Source organism: Larus michahellis, chromosome 9, assembly GCF_964199755.1.
Source record: "Larus michahellis chromosome 9, bLarMic1.1, whole genome shotgun sequence".
Taxonomy (NCBI): domain Eukaryota; kingdom Metazoa; phylum Chordata; class Aves; order Charadriiformes; family Laridae; genus Larus; species Larus michahellis.
In genome coordinates, this window is record NC_133904.1 from 35,529,149 (window position 1) to 35,548,988 (window position 19,840).

Sequence of the window (19,840 nt, forward strand, 5' to 3'; positions counted from 1 at the left end):
GGCCTGAATAACAGCTTCCATTGATTCAAACTTCTTGGTATGAAACCGTTATGTCTCTTCCTTTCTAATGAAGTAGTAGTAGTATGCTTAGTAAAAATAAATATAGTAGTACCTCATTCTTGGGGAAAATCAAAGCAAGTCTTTACATTCGATATGGTAAACATAAGAAGCCCAAACTTCAACATATAAGGCAGCTAGGGACATCAATATACGTTTTGCAGTTTGCTGTTAACATATCTGTTGCAAATCTGTAATACAGATTTGCATTTTCTTGAAGAATGTCACGAAAGGAAAAGTATAATTGGGCATCATTGTAAACTGTAAAGTCTCAGTGATACAACATTTAGAATATTTAGTGTGATTTTGATGTTTTTTTTCTGTTTTTAGAAAACGTTAGGAAATACCCCAAATATTTTCTGATGTAGGAGGTTAATGTTAAATTTGTCAGCTTCCAAATTTTCATTTGTAACCAGGAAAAAAAAAGATACATTGAGTTAAAAATCTGAAATAGTTGTCAAAAATGAGGACATGTGCTTTTGCATGTTGTACAAAATTCCTCTTTTGTAACTGGAATCTCCTTTCTTTCCTTCCAGTTCTTCAGAAACAAAAACTTTGGAGTTTTTTATGGTTTTGAGGAGTGTTTGGAAGTGCTATTTTGCAAATATTTTTTCATATAGTTCACTTTTACAGTTCACCTCAGTGAATTATGCCTCTTATTTTCGTTCTTCCCTTGTGAGGAATCTTTTTCTTTTTTTGTAAGCATTTTTCTGACCAGTGTTGTTTAATGAATGACAGCTGAGAAGTCGGTTCTATGTTGTGGCTTCACTTCTGTGATCTTTCTCAGTGCTTTGTGAACACACTGAATTTTGGGAGAGACACTGCATAGTTTCTCTTCAGTTTTGTTTCAGATTCCTTTTTCTGGACTCTTGCAAATACAAACATACAAATGGAAACAAGGCTTTCTGAGAAGTAGTAGTGCCATTTTTTCACATTTGAAGTTTTAGAGGGAATTGGAGACTGTACGCCCTCTGTCATCTCATAAAGGTTCTAGGGGGTGATGCATCGTATCTTTTTTCCTCTTCATTAAGAGTCATCCAAGAATTGACAGATGTGGTCATGGTAATAGGTGCTGAGGTGGTGGAATGTCTTCAACTGCCTTTGCCATAGGAATTAGTGATTCACTGACTTTTATGGGTAGTCAGTGGATGACTTGCATTTCCTGTAAATAGGCTTTGAACTTTTACATTGTGTATGTATTTGGTGGGCAGTGTAACCTTTTTTTAGTAGTTGTTACACATTCTAGCTGAAATTAGGCATTTTTGTGTCAGTGCTGGTGATGGTAGTAATTTTGTGATGGAGGAAAGATCTGATTAAGATGGTTCATCTCTTTCAATCCCTATATTTACAAGAAGATTAAGAGTCCAGGCTGAGATATGATGGATTGTGTGATTGATTTGGAAGGTTCCTGTATATATTTCAAAAATGAATAATCAATTTTTACCCTTACACTTGAGCTATTATCTGCTACAAATGTCAAAGCTTCTGAGGGAGTCTTGGGTACTTTAACATTTCCAATTATGTTCCTGTTATAATCTCTAGGAAGATTTTAGTATTCTGAAATCAATTAGGAATTGAATCAAATTAGAAAACCTGACTGTAATAAGCACTTAGAATTGATATATTAAAAATTTAGTGCAACATCTTTTTCGTTTGAATCTATACATGAGTATCATGTCTCTACAGGTAAGCAATATGCATAACTTTTCTGTCAATTGGATGATTTGGCATATTAAAGAGAAATTCAAACAATGTTAATTCCTTGTGACAATCAGATAATGACAGATTTGAGTCTTAGCACATCTGCATTGCAAGTGTGAAAGAATCACAGGTAATTTAAAAAACATAGGCTGTATCTGAGATGAGTTCAGTCCTGTATTTCAAAATACATAATTTTAATATTTATATATCTCTTATCACTTAAGATTATTCCATTTCTTTGGACCTGAAAATTTATCCTGAAATTACTGACAACTTATCAGTATTACTTGGTTTTTACTAAAATACTGAATAGAAAGACTAGCTGCAGTGCTGCTTTGTTCTTAATTGTTTTCACTTGCATTTCAGTGAAATAATAAAACTTTTGATGTAGTTTGGGTTTTAAAGACAAATGGTATATTTCTCTTCATTCTGTTGGTAGATGAAACAGGCAAGCGTAGTTAGCATGATTGTTTGTAGGATCAGTTGTTTGTTTTTCCCTCTAAGGAGAAACTCTTTCTTGGGATAAACATCAGGGAAGTGAGATAATCCATCATTCTGAGACCTGTTCACTAGTGATGGATGGATAGATTGGTAAAGTAACTCAATAATCTTCTTTTTTTTCAGGTTATTCACAGATCAGTGAGCATTGTCGTTAATAAAGCTATGGAATGCTTTTGTGTCCTTGCCCGCATTATTTCTCAGAATCTGACAGGAAAAGGCTTTTAATTTGGAAATAACCTTTGTTGTGAAATGCATTCTAAGTGTATGAAACTTTGAAAATACCTTCACATTTTTAGATTTTATCTTTGTTCTCACTGAGATGTTTGTCACTTCATTGTTTAAAAAATTGTTTACAAATATGAAAGCTTTTCTGCTCCTTTTTATTTTACTGACTAGAAATACAGTGTTCTTGAGAAGTTTATACCTCATGAAGGCCTTCAACCGTTAGAATATATCACGTGGGATGCTCTGGATCATACGGATGTTGTCAAAGTATATTGATTTCAGATCCCTAACTAGGCATGGAAAAGTTTTCAGTCAAGAAATTGTATAATAGGGGTTAGAATTTACCCCGTGGTATAGGAAAAATAAATGTAAAAAGGCTGAAAATAACTTACATTGTTCTACTATTATTCTTGATCATTCTTTCTTCATTTTACAAACATATTTGGAACTTAAAACCACAATACAAAAATGCTTTAAGGATATTTCATTAATTTTTTGCTTTAATAATTAAGAAAATGATAATAATATGAAGGGAGTGTATCTAATACCTTATTTGATATTATCTCTTAACCGTCTCTTAAGTAAATTATTGTCTGCTTGTGTGGGGATGTGCATATTCTGGTGTATATATTCTTCTTGAGAATTAGGACTCATACACGAGTATGTTAGAGCATTATCAGAAGATCTATGGAAATGACATGAATGTTTATTATTGGAGCAAATCTGGGATGCAATGCAAATGTAGTTTAGCAGAGTCCTTTTTAATTAAACTAGAAGACAGAGGAATGTAGCTTCCAAAACACTACTGAATTAGTAAAATAGTCCTTGAATTTCATTGAAGGTTAAGATAACTTGAATTTTTATGTCTTTTCTGGAGGCAGAGAGCACATAAATGGATTTTATAGATGAGCTAATGCTTAGTGACTGGTTTCTAGTTTTTGTGTCTGTGCCCTACAGTCCTGGTCTCCCAAGCTCCTCTTTGAGGACAGAACTCTTGTATAATTGCAGCTAAAGGACCTTGTGCAAGGAACACCTTCTTCTCTTACAAGGTCGATAGGACTCAGAACAAGGCAGGTCTCATACTTCTGCCTTCCGTAGAGATTAGTCTTCAGAGTGCATTTGTAGTTAACTACCAAGCACAGAAACCACTGAACTTTTTTTTTTCCCCCTCCTGCTGCGTAGTACTTTCTTACCATTTCCACAGTGCTTTAGTCATAATTTCTAGGACGCTTGCTAGTTAAATAATTGAATATGTTGCCTGATGGATCCTCACCTTACTTTCATGTAAATCATCTGTTTCTTGATTTTAGAGAATGATTCCTAACCTAGATTTACTAAAAAGTAGTGTTAATTGCAATATCCTTGAAAAATGTTTGTATAATTCTTCCATTTAATAAGCCAATATTAAGCAACTTCTCTTTCAAATTCCAGTAAACTTTTCTTAAGCAGCTATGTTAGTTCAGCTACCATATGGTTAAAATGTGGTGTTTATCCTCCAGTTCATTTCAGGTCTTTGCCCAAAACTCAAGAGTACACCGTGCAACTTAAGTGCAGGTTAATCTTCTAGCAAAATCACTTTGAGGTTTGTTTTTAGATAATTTTGTAAAGCGAGATGCAAGTATACTGACTAAATTTGATGAACAATTTAGGGCTAACAATGTCATTTTAAGAAACAGCACTTTTTACATTGTGATTATGACCATTCACAATCTTGACAAAGTTCATGGCTCTAAATGCTGTGTTTAAGAAGGCAAAATCCCAGTCTGTTTATTAAAAAAAAAAAAAAAACCAACACAAAACACTTCTGCTGGAAAGAGCAGTTGTGTTCAAGACAGCAAATCTAAAATTTGACACAAACCTGTTTATTTTTTTATTTGATTTGATCAAGAGACTTGCCACCATGGACTAATCTAGTCCTCAAGAGTTTATAGTCAGACTTGTTTTTTTCTTCTTTCATGAGCATTGGAAGACCTACTTCTTGCACATTTTTCCCCCCCTCTTAAGTGTTCCGAGTTACGGGACATCACATACAATTTTTCTCATAGGCCAAGAAATTAGATTACACAAATGACTTTGCTTTCAAAAGCCTTGTATGCCAATTGTCTTTCTTTTTCCTGTTGAGGTTCTTTTATTTCCGCTTGTGTACAGAGGATTGTTCTCAAGGGTATCTCATCCGTGTGTACCTCTCATGAAGTTACCATCTTTTTTTTCTTATTCTCCAGCAGTAAGACCCTACAAGAAACTGAAGCTGGGTGGGTTGTATCATCTCTTGCAAATTGCAGTTCTAATCCATCAAATATTAGTTCTATGAATTTTCCTTCTGCAAAAAGTAAGGATATACCAGAAATGAGAACGTCACATCTGCCGAATCAGCAGCTGTGTGCAGTAGAACAGCCTACGTAGCACTTCCAGGCAAGCAGAGCCTAACTGGCTACATTCATGTAGCCCGTATGAGGGTGGTGTTGAACCAAAACTCTTCTGAAGTGGAGCACTGACTTGTGCTTGAGAAATGACTTAAAGCTAAGTAGCTGCCGTTCCAAAGCATATTTTTGTAAATACCATGCACATATGTGTGAACAACTATTTCTGCAACTCCAGTATTTCTTAAATGAGGATTTTTGTTCTGTGGTTATTTTAGATGTGTAAGGTGGAAAATTAGTTTCATAGTGGAAGGCTTGTAGAAGAGGATAGCTAACAGGTGTACATAACTATGGAAAATTTTTGTGGTGTTAATGACTTTCAAGTGCATTATTAGGTAAACTGGTCTCTCTATTTTATTTATTTACGTTAGGAATTTATTAATGGGTACAACTAAGCTTCTGTTCCACCACTCTTAAACTCTAAACAACTCTTCTACAAGATTCATTGGTAAATTACCCCTTGTAATAGTAATAGGCTTGCCAACAGTTCAGTTGCTTAAATTACTAACAGTTTGAGATTTGTCTGTATTCTGCCTTTTAGTGTTTTTAGAACATGCAGCAATGTTGTAGGAAATGATGAAGTTCTAGGGACCATTCAGGTCACAGCTTTCTCTATGTGTAAAAACAAATTGAAAGAGGACAATTCATTAATTCAGCACTTGGCATGTTGTTTTTTGATCTTTCTCCAAAGCTTGCTGTGCTGCACATTCCTTCTTTAAGGAGGGAAGCAAATAGTTTTTGCTATAGAAGACTGTACAGTTGGGGAGAAAAATATTCAATTTTTTAAATTAATTGCTCCATGCATTTTAGAAACAAGACAAACTATGAGCTACAAATAAAAGCTACTTTCTTTTGTTGTGAAACTTGTAATATGGTTTTCCAATTCTTTTATGTAGTTTTAGAATGAACTAAGGGTAAGTCTGTAATTTAAGGATGTTTATGCATTCTCTGTGTTGAAAATCAAGATGTCAGATGGAGAGACATTCTATTTTTGTTCAATTAATATCGGAGAGCATTACATCAAAGCAGTAAACTCCTCTTGTAGCAACAGATGCAGCAACCCTGAAGCCTATTTTCTCTCTTGTTACATTAGTGTTTAATTAAAGAAAACAACTAGTTGGAGGCAGTTACTTTCTGTGAAATGTAATGAAGATTTATTTTGTAAGTGACCTTCACTGTATTAGCTGAATCAGTAATCAGTAAAATTAATAGAATAATCAAATTATATACAAACTCATAAATCATCAAGAATATGCTGTCAAAAATTCAGCTTTTAATATGTCCGGTTGTTTCACAGCTGTATTAAAAATTACAACTACTGATTCCTGTCTTGATGGGAACTGAAATGGCATTTAAAGGCTTTGTATGATGGAGGGCTACCAGGCCAAAAATTTTCACAACTGTTAATTTAGTTGTAATATGATTTGATGTCACCGGGGCAAAGTTGAAGTTGAGTACAGTGTTGTTACTATCTTTCAGCAAAACTTGAATTATTGATGTAGGCAGTCACCAGTTAATTAGAGTAATATCAGTTTAAATGTCTGTCATTTAGGGTTAATGGTATCAAAGAGTTGCCTTGTACTTGAAGTACAGTCAAATCATCTTGAATAGCCTATTGTATGAAAGTAATGTTAGCACAATGATTTTACTTTGCCATAAATTATTGGAATGCCATTTAGTTTAATATTTCAATTTTTATATTTAAATAATTTTGGCAAGTTCTTCCCAATCATGTAATTTTTCATGCTATGCTGTTTAAATAGGTATTTTGGCTCTTTGTAATTGTTTAACACAACACAATCAAAATTCCTTTCCATTTTCATTTAGAAAGAGAAGCTTTCCACTGGTCTACTATGAAAACAGGTCATGCCCTCTTCCACTGGATAGCAGGCAACTCTTGAAAATAAGTAATTCACATTTTTGCGCAGCCAAGCAGGAAAGTTCTTTCAAAGCACACTAGAAAAATAAAGTGCATATATCAAAAAGCCCTTGACTGTGGTTGAAGTCAAAGGAAAAATATAATTTATAGTTTTTAACAAAGGAATCTTAGTTCTAGTTAGGTTAATAGTACTATTCTTTTATATAACATATGAATTAAATTCATCTGAGTTGGTTTGAAAGATCCTAATACATGCTTTGTCAGGCAAGAAGCCATTGATTGCAGCATTAGAGATAATAAGCCCGTAGCTCAAGGCTCTATAATAATTCTTCAGTGAATGTTTAACCTTTGTGTCATCTTCAACAATTGCCAGACAACCAAGGTTGGGATTCAACATGGTATATGTTCTCCCTGCTTTTGCATGGGTGGAAGGCATTTCTAGAGAACTGGATCTTCTTTTCAGCCTGTAGTAACTGATATTACTGACATTTCCTTAGCCTGCTACCTTTTGGAGTACAGCTCAAAGAGGTTGTTTCAGCTGTTTGCTGCGCTGCGTCATTCATGCATTTTAAAAGGTATTGCAGTACTAACTGTCTTTGAACTGTCTAATATGACTTTTGAATGCCAATATGGATTATATTTTAGGAAGTCAGGTTTGCAAAATGAAAGTTTTCAAGTTCATCATCATTCAAGTACCTAAAGCTCTTTCACTTAAAAAAAAAACCCAAACACCAACCTGTTTTTGTAAACCAGGAAAATCCTGCTATCATCCCAGAAATCTGCGAGAACTGTGTTCCACCAGCCCAGACTGCCTTTCTCATATTGGTTGTTTGCTTTGGCTAGTCTGATGCTTCGCTAATAGTAGGCAACTATTAGAATTGTAGTCGCTCTAATCTGTTAAATTACAGTGTAAACTCTACTACCAAAAGATAAATAGAATTACACATTCTCATTTTAAATAAAGTACCTAAGCAGACTCTGTTAATGAAATGGCAAGTGTCATTTCTAATTTTTATGCCCTCCCAGTTTCAGCTCTGTCCTTCCATCTGTGAGCTGAACGTCAAGTGGTTGGTTCATACTAAACCTCAGCTGAGTAACAGGAACTCGAAAAACTCACAGTATCCGTCTCCGACATGGTAAAATGGAACAGTGTGTCACTGTATTGAATGGGCTACATACTGTTTTATGATTTACTCATAAGAGGCTATTTACTTTTGAATAATAGGGATCACAGAAAGAACACAGGTGTATGTAACTTGTAGGACAAAGGAAGAGTTGTCAAATGTCACTTGATAGCGTTTGACAATTGTTTCTGATAGAGCAGTTCTCTCTGAGAAAAGGTTATGCAGTTTATGTCAATATGCAAATTATGTGTCCATTCTTTCCTTCAGCATATATGAGAAGGGGTCAGTGAGAGCTGATTCATCTGAATGAACTACTGGAGATTCTTAAATAAGTAAACATATAAATTAAAAAGCCACACCATTAAAGATTCCCAACATAGATCAGACATTGCAAACAGTCCAGACCTGAAACTGTATTTTCAGGGATCTGACATACCTTCCCCATCTTTTCTCTTTGTCTTTTTCCACTGAGTAATTTCCATGCTGACTGGAAATTTTAAAGAGAAAGACTATTTCCTTTTTTAATGTAACTTAAAAAAATATTTTCTTAAATGTTCTTACTAGCTTACTTCTTGTCACACCAAGTTCTAGAGAACTTCATCATCTGCATTTTGTATTATTATTATAGTAAGAATGCCCCTGAAATAATGCACTGTAAACAAAAAAACTGAATGAAGTTTATCGTCCTGCATGACATCCTTGTCTACAAATTGGAGAGACAAGGATTTCACAGGTGGACCACTCAGTGAATATGGAATTGTCTGGATGGTGGCACTCAAAGAGTTGCAGTCATCTTTGTCAGTACATGGACAGTGGGACTGAGTGCACCCTCAGCAAGTTTGCCGACAACACCAAGCTCTGTGGAGCGATCGACATGGCGCAGGGAAGGGATGCCATCCAGAGGGACCTTGGTGGGCTTGAGAGGTGGGCCTGTGCAAACCTCAGTGCAAGGCCCTGCACGTGGCCTGGGGCAGTCCCAAGCACAAATACAGACTGGGCAGAGGATGGATTGAGAACAGCCCTGAGGAGAAGGACTTGGGGGTGTTGGTGGATGAGAAGCTCAACATGACCCAGAAATGTGTGCCTGCAGCCCAGAAAGCCAACCATATCCTGGGCTGAATCAAAAGAATTGTGGCCAGCAGGTCAAGGGAGGTGATTCTCCCTCTGCTTCACTCTGGTGAGACCCCACCAGGAGTACTGTGGCCAGCCCTGGTGCTCCCAATGTAAGAAGGACATGGACCTCTTGGAATGAGTCCAGAGGAGGCCACAAAGATGATCAGAGCGCTGGAGCACCTCTGCTATGAGGACAGGCTGAGAGAATTGGGATTGTTCAGTCCGGAGAAGAGAAGGCTCAAGGGAGACCTTATTGCAGCCTTTCAGTACTTTCTGGTTTTAAACCAGAAGAGTGTAGATTTAGAGTAGATATTAGGAAGAAATCCTTTACTGTGGAGGTGAGTGAGACGCTGGCCCAGGTTGCCCAGAGAAGCTGTGGATGCCCCATCCCTGGGGGTGTTCGAGGCCAGGTTGGATGGGGCTTTGAGCAATCTGATGTAGAGGGAAGCGTCTCTGCCCATGGCAGGGGGGTTGGAACTAGATGATCTTTAAGGTCCCTTCTAATCCAAACCGTTCGATGATTAATTCACAGTTAATCATGAAGCTTTGACCTTGAGAATCTCTAACGTATATCCTGTTTCTGTAAGATCTTGAATTTCTCTGCATTATAGTGCTCTCACAGAAAGAGAGTTTTTTTTAAAATACATAACATAAAGAATATTGGTTGTTTCTGTTTGCTTGACAGCATTTTGAAGAGTTTGGGTTTATATTAAAACCTTGCAGGAGCTAGAATTAAAAAAAAAAAAAAGGAAAACTTAAAACTAGTGATATCACAGTCATTTCGGTGTTAATGTGGGTCCAGTAGAAATTTTAGGCATCACCTTGTGTCGCATCAAATCAAGAGAAAAGTAATTCCCAGAGATTAAGCCTGGCTTTTGGCAAATATAGGAAATTAAGAGGTGAGGATTAACCTGGGGTCATGTTTATCACCAGACCAACCAAACTTTTACTGTGCAGCTTTACAGGAGAGCAGTCTCCAACTTCGTGCATGGGACAGATTCATACGGTGAAGAGTTCTAGGCAGAGATATCTTTAAGGCGGAGATAAAACAATATGGCTAGTGATATTTTGCAGTGGACTGACTTCACATGGAGTTTAAATGTCATAATCTAGTTTCTTTAAACTCTGAGTTTCCTTAGAGTTTAAATACAGACGAGTTACAATATTGGCTTAATGTTTGGGTGGCATAATTTGCTTTGTTTTAGGTACTGGGTTTTGTTTGTAAGTCAAAGACTGCTAAATAGCTTAGTATACTTCAGCTTTTGAAAAACTGAGTGGTGAAGCTGGTTCCTTTTTTTCATTTAGGAAATTTTTCATCTGTCCATGCATAGGATATCTTAAGTGATTATATTGTAACTTAGGCAGAATCTGGAGGGATCACTATTTGTAAGAGGTCATCTTTAGATGGTAGGAAATCTTCACTCTGTTGGGGCACAGTGCCTTCAAAATTTGCGCTGCTTATAGTCAGTGAAGTTTCTACAGTACATTTTGTAGGAGTAGAGAAATAATTTCTGAATCACACTTAGAATTCTAGTAGGAGGTTGGTGTGGTTATCGTGCTCTTACAGTTTTATTCTACACCATGTGCAATGTGGTGGGGTCAGAATATCAGTAAATATTCTATGCATCTTTGGTAAATAGGTGCTTTTCCATCCTGAATGACTGAAGATGGTAACAGAGAATGAGTGCTCAAGCTGATGTAACAATTTAGAGGACTAAGATAAATGCTAATACAAAAGAAAGTTAACAACGTGTCCTTTACAAAAACAATATGGCATGCTTTATTTTCATTGTGTTTTGATTGTCTGATTCAGAGATTAAGATGTGCCATTAAAAATGTACTACAACATGCATGGTACTTTGCCTTGCTTATGACACACACTCACGTTGATTACAATTACTTGTGATAGGAATAACCTTTATTTTTTCCTAATGTGTTTCTAGGTTGTGTGCTGTATTTGGTGGTATCTATTGTCTTCGCCATTCCGTGCAGTGCCTTGTAGTGGACAAAGAGTCTGGACGGTAAGGGTAATATAAGTAACCTCCTGTTTATATACAAAATACAGATGAAAAATGTGTTAAGTCAGTTTAAAAAAAAATGATTCTTCAAAGATCCTTCTTGGTATTAATAACACATCAACCTTGATTAAAAGTAATTTGTGTATAGGTCCTCCAGAACAAGGAAAGTGGTCTAGAATATAGAAACTAAATTAATTTCCCTGTGATATTACTACAGCTCCTGATCACCCAAGCTTGGAAGACAAATCATTTCAGCTGCCGGGGGGCTGGTGATGAGTGATGTTAGTTTTCCTTGTGGCCTTACCTACTCTAATTGATTTTCATCAGATGACAACAAAGCCCTCTGTTATTGCATTTTTAAAAATGGAGCTCACCTAAAGACTCATCAGATTAATCTTTGCTGATAATGCATGTCACTCCAAGAGAAAAGACTTTAATGAGTTTTTAGGTAGATTGTTGTCATAAACTATGCTGCCCTCTTATCCTAGGATAAATTCTTTTACAACAATATCAGGCCTGTAGGCGGGTTTACAGTTGAGCTAAGAAAAATCAGCCCGTAGTTTTTTCCGTAGTGCATTTTTCACACCTCTAAATTGTCGTGGTTTCTGTTATGTATATTCTATCAGTTATTAGTCTGACTGCAGATCTTGGCTCTCTTAAGAGTCTGTTTTCAGCTTAGTTTCTGTAATTGAAAAGTTCAAAACGTTTTGCAGAAAATTTGAAAATTAAGCCAGAAAATATGTAGTAACATTTTATTAGGAAAAATAGTAGTTAAATGATTGGTGTAATGTGTTTACTTTCCAGTTGCACGGCACATTTGATGCGTTGAGCGTAGTACTTGTAGCTAGATTTGTCATGACATGGTCAAGTAGTGTCTGCTTTCCCCGAAGTTCTATAAACAACAGATCTTATCTCTCTGGCAGTTCCTTAAGCTTCTGAAGTTCATTGCAGTTTTAGACTTTGAGATGCAAATGTGATAGTATTTCATCATGAGTGTCATTGTTTTAAGCGCATGATTCATACGCAAATTAAATTATACCCCTTTCATAAACTCTGTAGTTTATTTTAACAGTAATATTTGAACTTTTACTGTAGGCAGCTTTATTTTCCAATAATGTTTAAATAGTTAACTTGCTCTTTCAGGGGGACAAAACTTACAGTTGTTAGCAACTTCCAAACACCACTCTGTGGAGATCTTAACTGGTTGGTGGTGCTGGTTGTCCAGGTTCTGGCTTCTTTTGCTCATTCTGAAGACCTTTGAAATTAATGTTTTCTTTGTTAACATTATATGTATTTCAAAAAAGGTAGAGCGCAGCTTTTCCTTTAACCTGCTTTTATGTTTTGAATCTAAGAAGTTCCTCAGCATTCCAGATAGGTTTCAAATGTCTTTTTTAGGCTGTTAGGTTGCTTTAGTGGTTCACTTAAACCATTTTCACTTAAAACTGAAGGATAGATTTTTGAGGTGCAGAATTACTGAAATATTTCTAAAATACTTTACCAGATTTTCATTATTCCAAAAACACTGGTCTTTTAATAATGCCATTATCTGATGATGAATATGAAGAAGCACAACACATCCAGCTTCCCAAGTCTATTCACCTGCCTTTTCCTTAGAGCTGCCTGCCTGCTTCTGTTGTCTCTTTTTAGGTCTCCCATAGTTTCAAATCAGGTATTTTACCAAGTAGGATTTTTACATCAAAATAAAAGTAAACAAAAAAAAAATGTATAGAAGAGAAGTGTCAGACTTCTTTGAGATGATGAAAGTAATGCAGCCTAGGTCAAAACATGGTTTGTTTTTTTAAATTATTTTCAGTACTGAAAGAAGGATCATACAACGTTCTCTTTTTTTTTTTTTTTTTTTTTTTCCTCTTCTCAAACATTGTCTTTACCATAGCAAAAATGTCACTCAGAAAACTGAGTTTCTTTAATCCAGGTGTATGTTTTTATTCAGTTGTCATTTTTGTCTTTATTTTCTTTTCTCTCACCCGAATGCGATACTGCTTTTACTTGCTAAGTCTTTTCTTAGAGTGTTACTTAGCAAGTGATGCAGTTTGTTGCTAAGATCGTCACTATTTCCATTCCTTTCTTTTTCTTTCTTCATGTTATCTCTTTCCTTACTGTGTATTCTCTCCCTGCACCAGCTCTAGTTTCCTCTAGACTTTGGGCTTCAGTGTTTTGCCTAATAAAAATCAGCTATCAAATCATTGATGAGGATATTTACGAGTTACTGAGCTTTTGAGTCAACAGGCCATTAATAGGCACATTCATATCTCGTTGTCAGTACAGCTGTCTCTGTAGCTTCAGAGGCAGCTTACCTTGGTTACAAATAGGTAAAACTCAAAACAGTAGAAATTTAGTCAAATTGTGCAGTATTTATTTCTATTTTCTAAGCATCTGTAGGCTTCCAGACTTCATCAGGATCTTAGCGCAGTTATTTTTTCACTGTTTTTGATATTTTTGCTTTAGTACACGTAAAGAAAATTCATACTGATAGCTACAGCCTTGATTTTCTTTTCAAACTTTTTATGGATAGTTTAGAGTTTAATTTGAAGTCCTTAAGTATCACCAAAGTTTATTCCAGCTCCTTTCTAGACATGGCTAACATTCTTTCCAGCACAAGAAAAATAAGAACACATTCGATATCTAACTGAATTGCTGTTTCACTTTTTTACTACCTATAACTGCATATACAGAGAACAGTAGATTTCATCCCCAACTATACAATTATTTTTATCATTTCACTATAGCCTTTTTTATAGTTTATGAAAATAAGATTGAGGGAAGACAGTGTGAAAGTATAGAAACTTTTAGACATACCTGTTTTAAGGTTTTGGTAATCCACTTGAAAATTCCTAATTTTTAGGTATTGTATCAGATTAGGTCTGCTGTTTTAATATGTATGCAGAACATCCTGCATTCTTGATAGAACTCTGATGCTGTGTTAGAAAATAAAAAACACATCATATTCCTTAGGTTGAGGAAAAAGCACATTGAATGTATGAATGATAATTATTTTTCTTTTTGTTGTTTATTTTGTCCATGTTTATTGTAGGTCACTTTTTGGGGTACGTATGATAAAATTTAAAGTATTTTAAATTACATGGATTGCATAAATAATAATGGTAGGCATTTTATGTTAACCACACTTTACATATGTTTCCAATTACATATTTCTGTCTCAAAAATGGAAAAGGTGTGATAAATGGAAATTTATACATCTGTAATAAAAAGAGATAGCAAACACATAGTAATTTACATATCTCTCTTGAAATATTGCATACTGGCTTTGTCAGTGCTGGTAAGTCCATTTCAAGGATGTCGCCCTTAGTCCATTAGTTTGGATAATGAGCCCTATAAAGTACATTTATAACTCGTGGCACTGCAAGGAGATGGATTCTAATTTTCATCCTTTTATCTAGACACATTGAAAGAAGGTCAATGGAGGGTTCTGTATGATTCATTGTCCCAACACATATCAGATGACAGAGTCCTGATAATGTCAGTGCATAAGTGTTTTCCATATTTGGAAGCAGTACTTGAAAGAAAATTTCTCAGCATCATCCTTTGAAGTAAAGTGGAGACTGAAATTAAAAGCGCTGTCTCTTTTTCTGTTTAGAATCTTATCAAACATATGACCCGATAGCTATTCCTGAACAAAGGAGAGGAAACAACACTTAGCAGGAAAATAAAAAGTGTGTAGTTGCTTTGGCTGGCTTGGCGTGATGCAACATGACATTTAATCAACCTTTCCCCTTTTATAACGTTCAGGGAGGTGGCAGGGAAAATTGTTTCATAAACAATAAGAAAGGTTATAATTAGAAATGAACTGTAGCAGCTTGACTTCCGTGTTTATTTGCAGTATTCAAATGAGTGCTTGAGAATGAAATCAGGTGAACAATAAGAAAAACCTTATTAAAATTGCAAGTGAAACACATGTTGAATAGAACATGGTTGAAACTGTATGAAGAATACTACGTGTTTAAAGTTAAACAATGCTTGTACCGTTAGACATCTTTTAATTATTTGTTTCATAAGTATTATTTGGTTTCATATATGTCATCTATAAGTCTGAAGTTTGTTCTTTCATAGAGATTTTTCCTCATTAAAATCTGAAATTTGTATCCTGTTCCCATTTAAGCTCTCTGAATTGCTTCTTTCCTGTGGTTTGCGTTTCTGTCCCATTTGTCAGAGTGTTAGTCTGTTGTGTTGCACTTGACTCTTGAAAATTCTTGTAGCAGTGCCCCAACTTTTAATTATTCTCACTTTGTTTTGACCTGCTTGTATTCAGAAAGGCTTTTTTGGAGGGTCCTGGGTTTTGGTTTGTTTGTTTGGGATGTTTTTTTTGGGGGTAGTGGTTTTTGTTCGTGGGTTTGTTTTTTTTTTTTTTTTTAGTTTTCAAATACTGCCTCAGGCAAATACATCTTTGCTTTAGAATTTGTACACATTCAAAGACAACCAGTATGTATCAAGAACATTTGTGTTACTCTTAAGGCAATATGACTTCCTTTTGTACATAATTTAGAGATAAATGCTATATTTAGTAACAAATGTAGAAGCTCAGAAAAGTTCTTGTCTGATGCACATATTTCTTGGGGATTTTTCGTTACGTCTCTTAAGTTAATTTGCCATGTAATTTGTCAAATATGATTGGCAAAATAAACGTGTCTTTGGTAAGGCAGCTGACTGGGGGGGGAAATCCCACCATGATAGGGTTAACACCTACAAAATCATTCGCAGTATTACTTTTCTGTGTATCATGAGGTAAGAAACCTATGCTTTTTTCACCTACAATCACATGCCAGTGTTACTAGCTTATATTTCATTTTCCTTATAAAGCGACAAATTTGATAAAAGTTCTGATATCATTATCTAGAATGGCATTGTGTTAAAAAAAAAATCAAACAGGTAGAACATATAAGTCTAGGATTTAGTTATCAATTTCAGTTGAGTTGTTTTAGGGGTTCTCACATTAAAGAAATGGGTAGCTAACTTATTTGAAAGATATAAGTGATGTTCTGTATAACTCAGTTTCAAAAATTTACACATCCTTTTGTTACCTTAAATCTAAATATCTTATTTTGGTTTGAACTTTTTAACAGTTGCAAAGCGATTGTGGATCATTTTGGACAAAGAATAAGTGCTGACTATTTTATTGTGGAAGATAGTTACCTTTCAGAGAGCGTATGCACAAATGTGTCCTACAGGTATGTATTAAAACAGTAAGCATAGTAAATCTCTTTAAACTATAGTGTATAAAATATCCTATGAGTTCATTTTAAGAGATTATCGTCTCCTGCTTTATCTTGGCAGCACAGCTTAGTTCTGTGCATAGTTTTTCTCTTTCTTCTGTATACTTGAGGGCATGCTGTACTTTCTGTGTTTAGGTTTTCTTAAATTTTCCTGTAAATTATATTCCCATTTTTCCTTATGAAAAAAATCCAATAGTTCTAAGTGCATTAGGGATTTCGCATTTGTTAAAAAGTGTTTGGAAGGTGAAGGTGCCTATCAGCGTTCGCCCTTTAAACATGTTCAGGATTAGAAAAGTATTAAAAGTCATTGTTTTCTCTGGTTTTCGTTGTTCTTGCCAAAAACATGGCATATTACTGCCTTTGCCTTCAAAATACTGCAGATGAGATATTAGCAAAACTGTAGCAGTAGGTGTAGTGCGGAAATAATCCTAGTGTATTTCCCCTTAATCCAAAGTGTCCTATGCTGTTTGCAACACAAAAAGTTCTGTAACATGATGCTACTAATCTTCATCAAATAAACAAAAGATTTTTTTTAAAAAAATCTGAAAAATATTCAAGCTGTTTTATATAATGGCACTGGCTTATTTATTCATCATCTGGTTTGGTCATTGAAAGTACTACATTAATGTTCCAGGTGTGGTCCTGCTTCAGCAACAGGCAAAATATCCAACAGGCATATTAAATAAAGATTATATGTTTAAACAGCCTTCCCACAGTATTATGTTTAGATTGCTATTGCTAAAACTCTGAATCCGAATTGCCATTTTCTATTTCATTTCTATTTCTATTTTCATATTTCATTTTTGTGAAATGCTGTAACTGTTTTTTTAATTGTAGGCAGATCTCCAGAGCAGTGCTTATTACAGATCAATCTGTACTCAACACAGATTCAGAGCAGCAGGTATACATCAATTTTGTATCACATCTCTCTATTAATTGTATGTATTGATATTTAGCTCTTGGTAGGAATTAATTCATGCTTTTGTTTCTGCTTGAATCCAGCTTTTTAGACAGTTCTCTCTACTGATTATTCTTTAATTCATTAGTCTGTATAAAACTATTAGAACATTTAGGTTTTTTGTCAATGATGTGGGTTTCCCTGTTTGGTGGTTGGCACTGTATTAATTAACAGAGTTTCTAAGCTGCTGTATTTAGGGTAGTTGATTTTGCTTGCTTTTTAATAAACTGTTTCCCTTAGTATTCTGTTAACTGTTAATTCTTTGTCTTGTCTAAACTTTGTTCAAAGCTATTTTGATTTTTTTAACGTTCACTTTTACTATTCGAAGTTCTTACTGTACACTTTCAGATCCTTCTTTTAATATTTCTGTTCCGTCCGTCTTTGCAGACCTTAATTTTAAAGGATATTAATCTGTGTTAAGTGTTTGTTCTGTATGCTTCCTGTATTCTTACAGGTTAAATAGGACCTACAAAAGAACGTATATGACAGAGAAGTCTGTTCTTCCTAAGTCTTGCTACTAGCATCCTGCATGAAAGCACTCCCCTCTTTCTCACCTAACAGTGCTCGCCCCAGTGTTCAAAAAACATTTTGCAGTCTCTTGCCAGCAGAGTTTCTAAACTGTCATCTTTTTGGAAAGGATCGGGATGTGACGTTTTCTTTCTGTTCCGCTGCTGCAGACGTTCCTAACAAAGGTGGCCTTACTGACTTTGGTAGAAATTCTTGAATGCCTAAACTCTGCAGAATCGATTCTACAAATTGTTACTAATAAACCAGAAAACAAAACTGTATAAATGCCTGCAGTTATTTTTCACCTTTACGCAGAATTGTGTTGGTTGCCTCATCCTCCACGTTACTCTGCTTTAACATAAGTGGTTCTTTCTGCTTGATAGGTTTCCATTTTGACGGTGCCTCCAATGGATCTAGGAAAACCAGCAGTTTGCGTCATTGAGTTGTGTTCCTCAACCATGACATGCATGAAGGACACTTGTAAGTACAAGTATATGTAATCTTAACGATATTTTTCCCATTGTCTCTATCAACTCTGAAATAAAATTTATAATACGTATGTATCCCTCCTCTGCTGTGCAATGACGAGGTTATTACCTGAGAAAATAAGGTGTACTGGGTCATTGTTACCAGCAGATGAGTGAAACAGTCCATTGTTTTCATTGTATAGCAGTTCTGTGCTGTTTCATATGACTTATGAGTCATACCACAAGATTCTTGTTGCATTCAAATTCTTCTAAATTTATATGCGATAATTATTTAAAATCTTACTGTGATTCTCATGGTATATTGTTCTTTATTTCCAAACAAATCAAATGTCAAATGTTCCTTTTAAAGCTTATGTGGCTAATAAGCTTGATAGTTGTAGTCTTGTTAGTACTGGGACAATATTCTATTTGCTGCACAGCAATTAAAAATTAGCACCGCAAAGATCTTTTTATTCTGGCTGATGTAATATTACTTTTTTACATTAAAAAAGGATTATAATTCCACATTTTGTTTATTCTGCAAGATTATTAAGACAACTGAAAACAAACTGGCAGATAAGGTTAGTGGAGAGCTCTAGTAGACTGTTCTTGTCCACTGTAACTAGCTAAGATTGTGCAGTCTTCAAGTCAAAATATTAATTTTTTTTTTTAACTTAGAAATGTTTTCTCTGTAAAATTTTCTGCCAAGAATTTATCTTACCCCTGTAATTAAGGGGCGAAAACCCACCCAAAGTATTTTCTCAAATAATTTATGAAAAAAAAGTAAGCAAAAAGGTGTGGGGTCTTAGTTAATATAGATGCATGTATTTGGGGTTTTTTTTCCTTTCAGATTACCTTTAGAATTAAGAGAATCTTTATGCTATAGGATTCTGTGGCCCCATAAAAAATGCGACAAATTTTTGTTTTTATAAGGATAGGCTTTCAGTACAAGCATCAAGTTATATTTCAAGATTTATAGCAGAATATTTTTGAGCATCTGTTCTTGTCTGTTTCTGCTTTTTTTAACTCGTTAGCATATACTGAGCAATTAATAGGTAGATCGATGGACTTATTTTCACTTATACAATAATAAGTTTTTCCATCAGCAGGTTTTAAAAAGATTCAAAAGCAAGTGAATCTTGACTGGTAGCTTGTCGTTACCTTGTTTTTTGAAAAGGAGTACCTTAGCTGAACTATTAAGTTGAAGTACCTGAAGTACACTATGTTTGGGGGCTATTTATTTTCTGAAAGTTTTGGTGGAGTTAGGATTATGTCCCATAATGAGATTTGGAGGAAAGGAGTGCATCAAGATCTATTTGAAGAAAAGTTATAGAAATTCTTTTAAGAACTTTGTTATTGTTGCCTACTGCATTAGATTCTTTAATTCTCAAAGTATCTGAGAGATCGCCTTTCTAGAAGGGACATTCCAGTATTTCCATGAGCAGTTTTCTATGTACAGAGCTTTGTGACTGTCGTCGGTATTTTATGTGAACAGATGAGCAACAAAATGTTCTTATTGGTTACGTATTTTTCTTTCCAAATTCTTTTTCTGAATTATGGTAAAAAGATTACCAGTTTGGGATGCTCTATGGAAGATAAATAGAATTAGAGGTTACTTGAC

At 35.0% G+C, this 19,840-nt stretch overlaps 1 protein-coding gene across 1 annotated transcript in view; it reads left to right on the forward strand.

The window, feature by feature from the left end:
* Positions 1-19,840, forward strand: part of CHM (CHM Rab escort protein) — a 69,422-nt gene that overhangs the window by 35,821 nt on the left and 13,761 nt on the right. The window contains exons 9-12 of the mRNA XM_074600407.1: positions 10,964-11,041; positions 16,138-16,242; positions 17,125-17,188; positions 18,136-18,232. Of these exons, the coding sequence (XP_074456508.1) occupies positions 10,964-11,041; positions 16,138-16,242; positions 17,125-17,188; positions 18,136-18,232 (344 nt within the window). The remainder of the gene's footprint in view (positions 1-10,963; positions 11,042-16,137; positions 16,243-17,124; positions 17,189-18,135; positions 18,233-19,840) is intronic.